Here is a 13,372-nt window from a genome sequence, read left to right on the forward strand (position 1 = left end):
CCCCTGCCCCCCTTCACCCCCCTCTCCAGCCGGAGTCCTTCACTCCCCTTCCCTTGTAATGACTCCAGCAGGATTCCCGCCCACCCCATGGCTCTGACCCCCGCAGGGGTCTCCCCGAGTCTCTACTCCAGCAGGAGTATTCACAGCCCAAGCCAACTCTGCTCGGGTTCCCGCAGGAACCTGTTTCACCCTTTGCTCCAAAGGAGCCCTCTTTACCTTTTCTTTTTCAAATAACTATATCCAGCAGCCGGATATAGCATTTCAAGCCTTTTGGGGAGTTTCTTCGAATACACGGCTGCTGTCCCGAGCTTCATGCATTTGGGGAGCTCTCGAGAACCACCTGATCTCGTACTCCCCTCACATGCTCTATGGACCTGGCGGGAGCCCTGGGCTCAACTATCTCCGAGCTCAGGGTTCTCTCCCGGGACAGCATGCCAAACCTGCTTACAGCTGTCAAGCAATATCTAAGTGTGAACTCTTGAAGTGAAGTTTTTAAACTAATTTCGAGAGGAGCACGTGATATAATTGACAGCAGCTGGCCACCTATCTACACTCATTAGTTAGCCAATCAGATCTATCCTAACCCACTATAAGTAGCCTAGCTAGACATTACTCCCTTATCTTCGTTTTCCGAAGAAACCCCCCATCCACCCCTTTCTCCTCCTTTTCTCCTTTACAAAAAGGGGAGCTCTCGAGAACCACCTGATCTCGTACTCCCCTCACATGCTCTATGGACCTGGCGGGAGCCCTGGGCTCAACTATCTCCGAGCTCAGGGTTCTCTCCCGGGACAGCATGCCAAACCTGCTTACAGCTGTCAAGCAATATCTAAGTGTGAACTCTTGAAATGTAGACTATGGATGTCAATGGTTTCCAACATTCTTCAAAATATCTTATTTTGTTTCCAGTAGAAGGAGATCTTTAAGTTATATACACACATGCAATAGTCTTTCTAGTGTGTGTTTGAGATGTAATCATGCCAGAGTGTACAGCAGCTGCTAATGTCCAGCAGGAATGTGAGTGGGTCACTGCTGCCACCTGGTCAGACATCTCACTCTCAACTCTCCATTCACACCAACTCCCAGCACAAGCAGCCCAGCAGCTGTCTTTTATGACAAATATAATGCAATATCTGGCAACGTGCTTTCCTTGTATAACAATATTTAAAGCTGCAGCTCTTCAAAATGATGTTCGATTTCACACCAGACTGCATATTCTGCGCTCTTGGCATTCTTCGTGTGGATTTGGGTCGAAGCTACATTGAGAAACCGATCGCCACATTCTTCTGGTTCCTCACAGGCTCATATTAGGATGAGAGGAGTCTGTTTTTGCAATCGTTCAAGTCGTCTTGGGTCGGACTTCCTAGTCAGACAGGAAGCACATTCCAACTTTTGACATTTAAGAGCGTTCATATAATCACATTTGCAATATATAATGAAGCTAAATGTGAACGGAATGACATTATCCCTTCTGGGACTCCTCTGCGCTCTGCGTTTCCTTCCCTAAATTGGTCAAAAGTGAGCACTGCCACTGACCTTTTGAATACCTCAATGGAGAAAAGTAAACAGACATAAAATCTGACAACTCATAAAGAGACAGTCATGATCACTGTAAAGATTTAATAAATCCATCCAAACAAAACAGACTGTTTGCCAATAAAACTTAGCAGTTTGCGTGTAGCAGACGTATCCCTCAAAAGCAAGACGTTTTGACATCAAAAATAATTGGTCATGCTTTACTTGAAGGGGCGTTCATAAGACAATTCGGAATACCTCAAAACATTAGGTAATTCTAAGTGTGCCTCGGATAGAGGGGTGGGCTTGACAAACCACCTGTAGAAAAAACACTTTTTCATTTCTATATGCACCAGATTAGGGCTGCACATATTATTTCAGCATCGATATCGCAATGTGGGCATTCGCAATAGTCACATCGTAGGATTTGCAAAGTAGAGTCAGGGTTATAGTTGACCAGTAGCCACACGGTATTTATGGTTACATTTTGCAGTGACTCCACAATGTTACTAAAAATTGTAGCATTTGCATGGTTTCTCAAGACCCATGTTGGCATTTTAAGCCAGTTCAAGCATTGGAGCATTAAGAATTATAATGTTTCTAACTGTGTGCCTGAATACTGCTAGAATCCCAGAAAACTATAAAGCACTTTTTATTTTATTTGTTATCTTTGCTCTACTGTTTTTATCAGTGCTTGCTTTATTAGTTTATGCAAATGCTCTACAAAATGACCTCAATTACTCTAAAATCAACATAATAATTCTATTCAAGTTGTATTATACACATTATCACAATGTGTATAGCACAAAAATAAAATATTGCAATGTCAGTTTTTACCAATATTGCGCAGCCCTACACCTTACAAACACTACATTTCTCTAGAAAAACATTTCTGAGTGTGCCTCACAAAGGAGAGTGGGCTTGACAAACCACCTGTAGAAACACTTCTGTCTCTATTTGCACCAAACACTTCTCTTAAATATTTGTCTTTGTTAAGAAAATTTGACATCACCAAGACAACATAAAATAACACGTAACGCGCACAATTTGTCTGTTTGTCATCTTCAATTTGTCTGTTTGTCACTTCAAGTCAGAATAACAACACATGTTAAAATGAGTGCCGTAAAGCAGCAGTAAGGAGATTGTAAAAAAAAAAATGGATCAACAGTAAGGATGTTGCCAGAGTGGCTTTTTGGTTTCTTTTCTTGTGCATCCCAGCTGACAGCACCTTATCAGAAAGATTTTTAGCATAAGGGGAAATGTAGTCATTCAACTTCACAATTTGTAATGTTCAATATGTATTTAAATAATGATGGTCGGTTCCTTTACTTGAAAGCTCAGATTTGATTATCATAATTTGTTTTGGGTTTAAGGTTTACTGGATCACTATTATTCACACCTTAAATTTAGCTTTGATTGTTTAGCGTTACCATTGCACACAATTTGTACTATTTTATTTATCAAGTTTAAGAGTCTCTTTAACACTCATGTTTTTTTTTATTATAAAGAAATCAAATATTTTGTTTTAATATTTGTTTTTGACTATTAAAACTATTGGTCTTAGTAATGTTGGTAAATTAAAATAAAGTGGTTAAATAAAATAAAATCCTAATATTCCTAAATGGATTGTTAAAAAAAATATTCAATAATTATCGATATCGAATGATATGAAACATGATATCGTGATAATGTTTTTTGCGTTTTCGCCCAGGTCGACGTTGCTATAAAAATATTTGATAGAGTATTGAGAAATTTTACCTAGAAATTATTTTTGTTTCACTGAAAAGAGGTCAGACATGCAGTGCTCAACATGAATGAACATAAACCCCATTTTGAAAATTAATATTTTTATCCATTTCTCAGTGAAATATATCTTAGATAACAATTTTTGGTGCATTTGAACAGAACAGATTTATTAAACCGATATATTTATTAAAATAAAATTTACCGAACATATAAATTTCAACCAAACTTTGTAAAATATTTGTTTCTCTTGAATTTTGCTATTTTAATTTTTGTTAAATATTTTTACCTAACATAAATTTGGGTGTACTAATTTTGGACAGTATTTGTAAGTTATTTTCTTAGGTAAGCTCCTCACCTGCCATCCTCAGGCATCTTCACCTGCCATCATGAGATATATATTAACCATAAAATAAATATTTGTCCACTGATCAGTGCTATGAATGCAATTTCTATTAGATTCAAATGATTTCAATAATTTTTATAACAAAAATATTGTATTTTGCATATTTCCGGCTCAACTACAGCATAGTAAGCGAGGTAAGACAGCTCGAGCTGTGCCTCACATCAGATTGTGCAAACCCCTGCACAATGGCTTGAGTGTGTGCCTTTTGCTTACTCAGTGTATGCTACCAATGTAATGCTTTATTAAAATGTTTTTATACATTGTAGACATCATGTCCTCACTTTCCATATAATAGGTAATGTATTTAATGTGCAGTATGTCTATCACGGAAAAGACAGAAGATGAGACAGGCAGTAGCTTTGCCACACTGTAGAGGGTGCGCGTGAGATCATGGTTATTCTTGTTCAGTGGTTGCTCTTTTTTTACATCAAGTGAAGTTCAATTGGAGTTTGTTATTTTATGTTTTGAGAGACAAAGAGCTAGCACACACATCCCATGTGGTGCTGTGTCGCTTGGTCGCTTGTTATAGGCTGTCTGTAGCTTCCACCTTGGTGTTTTTGGGAGCCATATTGAATCGCTATACATTTTACATTCATTCTCGGCCCAATATGTACCTGCTATGTGCACAAAAAGAATGCTGATATGCTATATCAAACACAATCGGTTGTTGGCAAATATATTGGGTGCATATATTTGTAAATCTGACCCTGAAAAAGTATATGCCTCACCGGCCACAAATCTCACCACACGTCACTGATCCACAAATGTAATATTGTACAGCTTCCTATAGGAAATATGAATCTAAATGAGAGATTTGTGAGGGGTGTACTCATATATGTTCAGCTCTATATATTCATGACCCAATGGCCTCAATTATGTTTATGACAGATTTCCGACAAGCTATGCTGGCTTGGTTATGTCAAACTTTTGTAACAAAAACATGTCAAACAATGTCATCAGTGCATTTAATCACTCAATGACAGCTGTCATAAGCATGCATACAATCTCCTTCATCTTCATGTCATGATTATAAACACCTTATGAACACCCCTTCAAGTAAAGTGTTCCCAAATAATCTATTAACACAGAAAACAACAATCAAGAAAAGTCAAAAGACTATTTTAGACAAATATATTAAAGATTTTCTCCGACCTTCACACAGTACTGTACTAATACGTTCGGTTCTTTCAACAGAACCTGTGGTGAGTACATCAATGCAGTACTAAAGCATCAACCATGTCGAGTAAAACTCTTTGGGTGTGAAGAAAGAAGATGCGCCTCTTAAACCTTATTTTTCAAAGCCCAGATGAGAGGAGGAGAAGCGTCCTGAATTGGATCTGTGTCTACGAGTGCACATTAAAGGGCACAAACCCAGACAGGATGGTATGCTTTATGAAAACACTCGTTTTCCCCGAAGCTGTTTTTGTGCTGGTTTCGCTGATAGACACTGATGTCCTCCTGAATAGTTCCCAAGAAAGTCCTTGGAGGAAAGAATCCACAGGCAGTGATGTATGTGGACCTGGGCTGTAGAAGTGGTCCACTTCAAAGCGTCAAGTCCAGTCAATCTCAGAACCAAACGCTGGCCTTCGCTTTGTCCTGCTCCAAAGCTGTGGACGATAAAATCAGGCTCTTTAAAACATTTATTGTTTTATTCTGCAACATAATATTAGAGATTGCAATTTATGCCATGTATGTGCTATATTAGGACAAATGTATTTGTATTAGAAGTTATTAAACAATAAGCTGGTAAATATGTAATTGTGTTATGATTTATTCATTTTCCTTAGTCACTTTATTCATCAGCTGTCGTCACAGTGGATTGAACCGCCAACTTCTCCAGCATACGGTATGTTTTACGCAGCGGATACCCTTCTAGCTGCAACCCATCACTGGGAAACACCCATACACTCTCATTAACACACGTACACTATGGGCAATTTAGTTTACACAATTCACCTATAGCGCATGTCTTTGGACTGTGGGGGAAACCGGACCACCTGGTGGAAACCCACGCAAACACGGAGAGAACATGCAAACTTCACACAGAAATGCCAACTGACCCAGCTATGACTTAAACCAGCGACCTTCTTGCTGGGAGGTGACAGTGCTAATGACTTAGCCACCGCGCGGCTATTATGTTTTTATACTTTTGATAAATACATAAAAATCATAATTGTACGAGTAAATTAATTTAAAAAATGTGCAGAATTCTAATATAATCATAAAATGCTTATGATTGCACAAAAGATACGAATTGATGTCATGTACACGGTATATTCGGACAAATTCATTTGTATTAAAAGTTTTACCACAACAATAAGCTGGTAATTCTGTACTAATTATGTTCTTATATTTTCGATAACTTAAAAAAAAATGTACGCATCACAATTGTATACGGGAAATAAATAAAAAAATGTACAGAATTCTAAGTATAATCTGGTATAATCATAAAATTCTTATGATTACACAAAGATACATAAGAAGGACCGCACCAGTATTCAGATTTGGATTAAAGATTACATTAAAATGTGTATTAATATTCATTCAATCATTTATTTTCTTTTCGGCTTAGTCCCTTTATTAATCAGGGGTCGCCACAGTGGAATGAACCGGCAACTTATCCAGCCTATGTTTTACGCAGCGCATGCCCTTCCAGCTGCAACCCATCTCTGGGATACACTCTCATTCACACACATATACTACGGACAATTTGGCTTATTTGATTCACCTACAGTATGATTCACAGAACATGCAAACTTCACACAGAAATGCCAACTGACCCAGCTGAAGCTCGAACCAGCGACCTTCTAGCTGTGAGGTGAACGTGCTACCCACTGCGCCACCGTGATGCCCACGTGCATTAATATATAAAATATAATTAGAAATATTGTTTAATAACTGATTTATATTTATAAATTTAAACAAAGTGGCTTTTCATATAAATAAATGCTTTACAGTATGAGTATCACATCTAAATAAAAACACATAATGTAAGAATAATATGATGTTCCATGAAAAGGAAGAGCTAGTTATTATACTTATAATAACTTATATTATATAAGTTATTATACTTTTACTTTTATAATAATATATGAATTAAAACGATCAAAAGTGACTGTAAAGATGTTTTTACGGTACAAAAGGTTAATATTTATAATGAATGGTGTTATTTTGAACTTTCTTTAAATCACGAACCACCAAAAATCCCAAAATATTCTTAAGCAGCAAATTTGCATATTAAAGTGATTAATTAAGACCCTCACAGATTAAATGCCATTTTAAAATATAATATAAAACTGTCATGTTAAAAAAAAAAAAAATATATATATATATATATATATATATATATATATATATATATATATATATATATATATATATATATATATATATATATATATATTTCATTGACTATTATTTTACTGTATTTTTGGTTCAAACAACACTTTGAGGATAATAAAAAAAAAATTTGTAGTATTTATTAGTAGTGTATAAAGATGGAGCGTAGTTTTCTTAATAAATATATGTATTAATGAATAATTATCAAAAAATACACATTATTAAATGAACTTTTATTATTTAAAAACTAATCACAACATAATGAAATTACGCCCATGCTACTGTACATAAGTGTACATATTTATAATGTCACTGAAAAAAAAACTTGACTTGAGTTGACTCAACCTTTAAACCCTTTAACTGTCACCACCCCTACCCCCAAACCAGAATGTTCACCTCATTTATTTTTGCAATTAAATCCTAATCTACTCACGGCAAATTGTCTATCATTGAAAAAGGTCTAAGTCTTCTGAATACATATTTTACTGTTGTTTTTAGCTACGTAGGATGAGTAATAAATTTACTGCCACCCGACAACCTGTGGGACCATTTATGGTAACATTTTTATTAAACTATAATATTGTACTTAAAACAAAGCAATCATAACAAACTATGGATAGATTAAAAGTAAAAAAATCTGGTTTCCATATCTGGTGACTGTTTAAAAAAATTATAGATATTACTGAGCAACAGTTTTTTATTAACATGCAAAAAGTAGTCATAAAGCATTACTTTGCTACAGCAATCCACATGTTAAAAAGTGGGGGCGACAGTTAAGGGGTTTAACCCAAGTAGTGCACTTGACTCGATTTAAGTTGAGTCAACTTAAAAAGCTCTGGAGCAAGTTCATTCATTCATTCATTGATTTTCCTTTGGCTTAGTCCCTTTATTCATTACGGGTCGTCACAGTGGAATGAGCCACCAACATTCTGTACCAAGATGTGTCAAACAATTTCAAGTTGAGTAAATTTTTTTTTTTTTTTATGTTATCTCACCTGTATCGTAGATGTCCACTGACCCATGGAAAGAAGCAGGCCAGCTCGGTGTCGGGATACTGCTGGGCTCCAGCTCTGTTTTTATTGTATCGGTGCAGGATGTTGGACTGCAGGACGCCCTTACGCCTGGTAACAGAAGCGGGTTGAAGCGGGGGTCCAAAGCAGGGCTGTGGGCATGATGGAGCACGTGATGAGCGTGTGGATGTGGGTGCCGTGGGTGCATGTGAGGGTACATCTCATGGACGTGAGGATATCCTGCTCCACTCTGTGGTCCTAGGCTGTAGTGCCAGGAGTCTGTGAGAGCAGAAGGAGGAGGAGCGAGGCTGTGGCTGCTCCAGATGCCATTGTCTGCGGGGTGAAAAGCGGCGCTGGGGGGGAAGTCGTGGTGAGACGATGGGACACAAGGGCTGCTCTGGGACGGGTAACCACTGCCCCATAGAGATGAAGGTAAAGAGCTAGTCTGACCCTCCGAGTGGGAGTTTCCTTCTGAAACACAAGCAAACACTTGCTCAGTACAATAACAGGATATATACCTTATAACTAGGGCCAGACGGAATCTGCGCACGTTTTTTACTATTTCTGCGGAGAATTTTAGTAAAAATCTGTGGATTTCTATTTTGGGAGTATCATAATTAAAATCTTAATGTATAAAATAAAAAATAAAATCTTTAAAACTTTTATTTAAGGTTTAAAATGCAAATCCAATTAGATTCACTTTATTTGGTAAATAAAGCAAGTTTGTCATATATTATATCTAGTAAAAGACAGAAAATGATACTGTACACATTGCATTGTACATAAATCAGATGAACATTTTCACATTAGTCAATCATATCACTGAAATTAATTTAAAAATCTGAATAAATATAGATTTACACACATTTACTCAAGTTAATAAACAGAATTAATGATGGGCTAAAAATCTGCAGAAATCAGCGGAAAATCTGCAGAATTCTGCACACGCAGATTCCGGGTGGGCCTACTTATAACACCTTTTTATAGACTCTTTCCATACATTTTAAAAACTAATCGGAACTTTAGGTTTCAATCGGTAACATTGGCAACATTTTAACTTACAGTAGGCTATATTTACTAAATACTGATTGAAACCAATCCTAAACTAAAACAATCTAAAAATGGTAATCCAGCAGGTACCACAGACAACAGCAGAATAAAGGTTGTGCCTTGGTTACTGCAGTAAACAAAGAAAGGTGATGTCAAATCTCACAGGATTTTATCGATTTCATAAATTAAACAGCATTCCAATATTCACAGATTAAATTCAGAACTTTTTAATACCATTTAATGGCCTTACATTTGATTTGGTTGATTTATCAAAATTTAATGTACTAATTTATTATACTTTTTTTGTACATTTTAAAATGTCATTAAACTTACTTATATACCGGTTGATATCATAATCATTAGCCCCCTTGGATTTTCTTTTTTTTTTTCTTTTTTAAGTATTTCCCAAATTATGTTTAACAGAGCAAGGCAATTTTCACAGTATTTCTGATAATATATTTTTCTTCTGAAGAAATACTTATTTGTTTTGTTTCGGCTAGAATAAAAGCAGTTTTAAATTTTTTAAAACCCATTTTAAGCTCAAAATTATTAGCCTCTTTAAGCTATATATTTTTTTAATAGTCTACAGAAAAAACTATCGTTCTACAATAACTTGCCTAATTACCCTAACCTGCCCAGTTAACCAAATTAACCTAGTTAAGCCTTTAAATGTCACTTTAAGCTGTATAGAAGTGTCTTGAAAAATATCTAGTCAAATATTATTTACTGTCATCATGGCAAAGATAAAATAAATCAGTTATTAGAAATTTGTGTATTATGTTTAGAAATGTGTTCTAAAAAATCTCTCTGTTAAACAGAACTTGGGGCAAAAATTCAACTTTATTTATTGTATGTCACAAAATCCAAAATCACAATTATTTTAATTTAAAAAATGCCATTTTGTTAGTTTCCAAACTACATTAACATACATTGAAGTTGTTGTAGTTAAAATAGCAAAATACAGCTTTAAAACTTTAAAAGCTGATAAAAATTTAGTGAACTGTTAATAAAGTGTTAATATATGCATTCATTCAATTTTTTTTCAGGTTATTTGCTTTAATAATCAGTGGTTGCCACAGCATGAATGAACCACCAACTAATCCAGCATACTTTTTTATGCAGCAGATGCCCTTCCAGCTGCAACCCGAGTGATAATAGTAGGGGTGACAAAATGAATTGTTTCAATTCAGCATTGGTTCAGTAATAATCATAACCGGCTATTATGTACTGATGTCATTTATCACATAAGTTATATGGCGGTAGCTTACTATGGTGAGGGAGGAGACCGTTAAATTAAAACACTCCAGCTTCTTAAAAAGCAGATAACTGTGCACAATTCACTACTTGAGAGTGTGCTGGACAGTCTTTCACTGCCAGGGAAGTGCATCAGAACCCAGCTAGGAAAAGAGCCAATCACAGCCTTTTCTGTTGAGCATGTGGCCAATCATAGGCACTTAAGAACTCGCTTAACAATGGTTAAAAGACAATTGAGATAATATTTACATTTGCTTACCTACTATAAATGATCATGTTGTTCTGTGCATGTATTTTAGTTTTGTTTGATACATTCAAATAGAAAGTTTTTTTTGAGCAGGGTAAAATTAAAAGTACAGTACATATGCCTGACTGATTGTATTAAAGGGCAAAATTGTGTTACAAATAATATATAAATATAATTATATTTTTTAAGTTATGCAGTTTAACACAATAGTTATTGTGTAGCTAAGTAAAATATCAAATTGTGGATGGAAAGCATCGTCAATGCACCGAGATATCGAATTGAACTGAATCGATGGCATGATAATGTAGGTGTGTAGGTTCAGCCCCCCACTTAATATTGTGATTTTGGTTGAAATAAACTGAACCCAAGCAAGAAAATTTGACCCACACCCCAATAAACATGATTTTTGACATAAATAATGTCAACAATAAACAAAATAGCTCTCAAAATAACTTTTTAAGCTAACCAAATCTATTTATTATCACTATAATTACAATTTGTGTTATAAATGTTGTCTCCTACCTTTCCATGGTCCTCCAGGGTTAAGTCTGCTGGCCTTGGTGTCATTGCTAAAGGCACTGTTCTGGCTCAAAGCGCGTGAGAAATGCTCGTCCACCACATCCCCGATGTCTCCACGAAAATAGGTGAAGACCACACACCTGGCACTCAAGTACTCGGCGTCGGCGGGCTGTAGTGTATCCTTACAGCGATCCTCTTCCCCACTGCTCTGCTCCTCCTCTGGCAGAAGCTCAGGCTCAGAGCGGGACTTCAGAGCTCCGGGCTGCTTATTCTGGCCGCAGTGCGAGGGAAACTCCTCTGAATCCTGCATCCTGCTGAAGACGCTGAACTTCTTCTGCTGAAAGACACAGAGAACCTTAATTGTGAAGGTCAGGGGTTAAAGGCTGCTACGCACACATTAACCACCTGGTGCCGGACCAAAATAGACTGTTGAGGATTGTCTCTGAACTGATGGCCCAATGCCCACACTTGGCAAGTCAGCGGTATTTACGTGGATTTACGCCCATGAAGATTTCTGTATGAGACTGTATAAACACAGCCAGTTGTAATTCACAGCTAGGAATCTGAAGAATTCTGTATCGAATATCAGCAAGCAGAGTTTGATAACATAATAGCTTTAAGAGAATAAAGCAGTCTACTCGTCAGAGCATTGTAATTGTTTTACACATTTTAAAGTAACAAAGTCATCAAATTTACTAAAGTAAGTGTGTGAAGATTGCATAGTACAGGGTTCATGCACATTTTTACAACTAAAATTCCATGACATTTCCAAAACTTTCAAGAAAGTTTTCATGACCTAATGTTTCATGCAATGTCTACATATGCTGGTAAAAAAACAAAAACAATGCATGTTCAAATTTATCACAGCATATCACAGCATATAAAAATCACGTAGCAATCTCTTTAGTTTCAATTTATATTTATATTTATGTACAATTTATTTAGATAATACTGACACCGCACTAATATTTTCAGAGATTGACCAAGGACAAAATAGAAGTCAAGACAACCAACCTATACTCAAGTACACAGATTTTGGTTTTTTTTTGTTTTTCCAAAATGTTTTCAGGCCAGGAAAATGCCATGTCAAAATTCCATGACTTTTCCAGGTTTTTTATAACCATAATAACACTGAAAGTAAGTAAAAATCAGTAAAATTGCTTTAAAATGTTTTAAAAAGAGCTGTTTGACTGCTGCTGTCCATAATAAAAGAGTAAAACTATTATCATGCTGTTATTAAAATTAGTTTGCAACATGTAGATCTAAAAATAATGTAAAATGATGTATTTACATTTATGTATACATTAAAAACTATTCTAAATATACATTAAATATGTATATATATATATATATATATATATATATATATATATATATATATATATATATATATATATATATATATATATATATATATATATATATATTATGCACAAAACTATTTTATATATTTCACTTTGGAAAAAAGTTAAAGAGGTAGTTCACAAAAAAGTCATCACTTGTTACAAAACTTTATGAGTTTCCTTTATTTAATGAACAAAAAGAAGACATTTTTAAGAAAGCAGAAAACCGGTAACCATTGACTTCCACAGTATTTGTTTTTCGTACAATGAATGTAAATGCTTTCTTTAAATCTTCTTATGTGTTCAGTGATGAAAGAAAACTTAAACTGATTTGGATAAAAACAGTAAATAATGACAGAATATTCATTTTGGGTGAACCATCGCTTTAAGAGACCGCTTGAAAAACAAGGTTATTCAGCCAAATATTCACTTTTGACCTTTTCTGAAGTTAAAACATTAAACAAACAAACAAAAAATACATCTATTGACGAAATTAAATCATTTTAGCTAACTTATAGTTATTTGTATTAATAGTTATTACCAAAAAGAACTGGAAAAAACAAATATTACTTTTTAAAAACGCTACTCTGAATATTTCGACATGTAAATGACTTTAAAACAACATAGCATTATTTTATTTACTGCGAAAAAGGTTGTAGGCTACTTTAAATAGTGATTAAAATTTCACTATTTACTGAAATTATATCATTAAGGAGGAAGTCCAATATAAAACCAACTTTACTCCCCTACCTGCTGCTGCTGCTGCTGGTGGTGATGGTGTAAATACGCCGCTTTGTACGCCGCCGCCGCCGCTGATGTCGAGGGCAGATAGTGATGAGCTCCATAACTCTGATGATGATACATAACATCCAAACAACTCATGGCAGAGGCTTATAGGCGATCTCAAGTGGCTCTTCAGATACAGCTTCCTCAACCGCTGATAAACGCC

At 35.5% G+C, this 13,372-nt stretch overlaps 1 protein-coding gene across 3 annotated transcripts; it reads right to left on the reverse strand.

The window, feature by feature from the left end:
• Positions 1-1,600: 1,600 nt before the first annotated feature.
• Positions 1,601-13,372, reverse strand: vgll3 (vestigial-like family member 3). Of its 3 annotated transcripts, none has more exons than XM_073912590.1 (4): positions 13,174-13,372; positions 11,084-11,411; positions 7,996-8,481; positions 1,601-5,268 (listed from the first exon to the last, which is right to left on the reverse strand). In XM_073912590.1, exons 1-4 carry the CDS (start codon positions 13,303-13,305, stop codon positions 5,228-5,230), a joined length of 987 nt encoding a protein of 328 aa, XP_073768691.1. In that variant the 5' UTR covers positions 13,306-13,372; the 3' UTR covers positions 1,601-5,227. The 3 variants fall into 3 exon arrangements, with proteins under 3 accessions (XP_073768691.1, XP_073768690.1, XP_021334557.1); XM_073912589.1 differs by having other exon boundaries at positions 11,084-11,414; XM_021478882.2 differs by having other exon boundaries at positions 11,084-11,417.

The sequence above is a fragment of the Danio rerio genome, chromosome 9 (genome assembly GCF_049306965.1).
Source record: "Danio rerio strain Tuebingen ecotype United States chromosome 9, GRCz12tu, whole genome shotgun sequence".
Taxonomy (NCBI): Eukaryota; Metazoa; Chordata; class Actinopteri; order Cypriniformes; family Danionidae; genus Danio; species Danio rerio.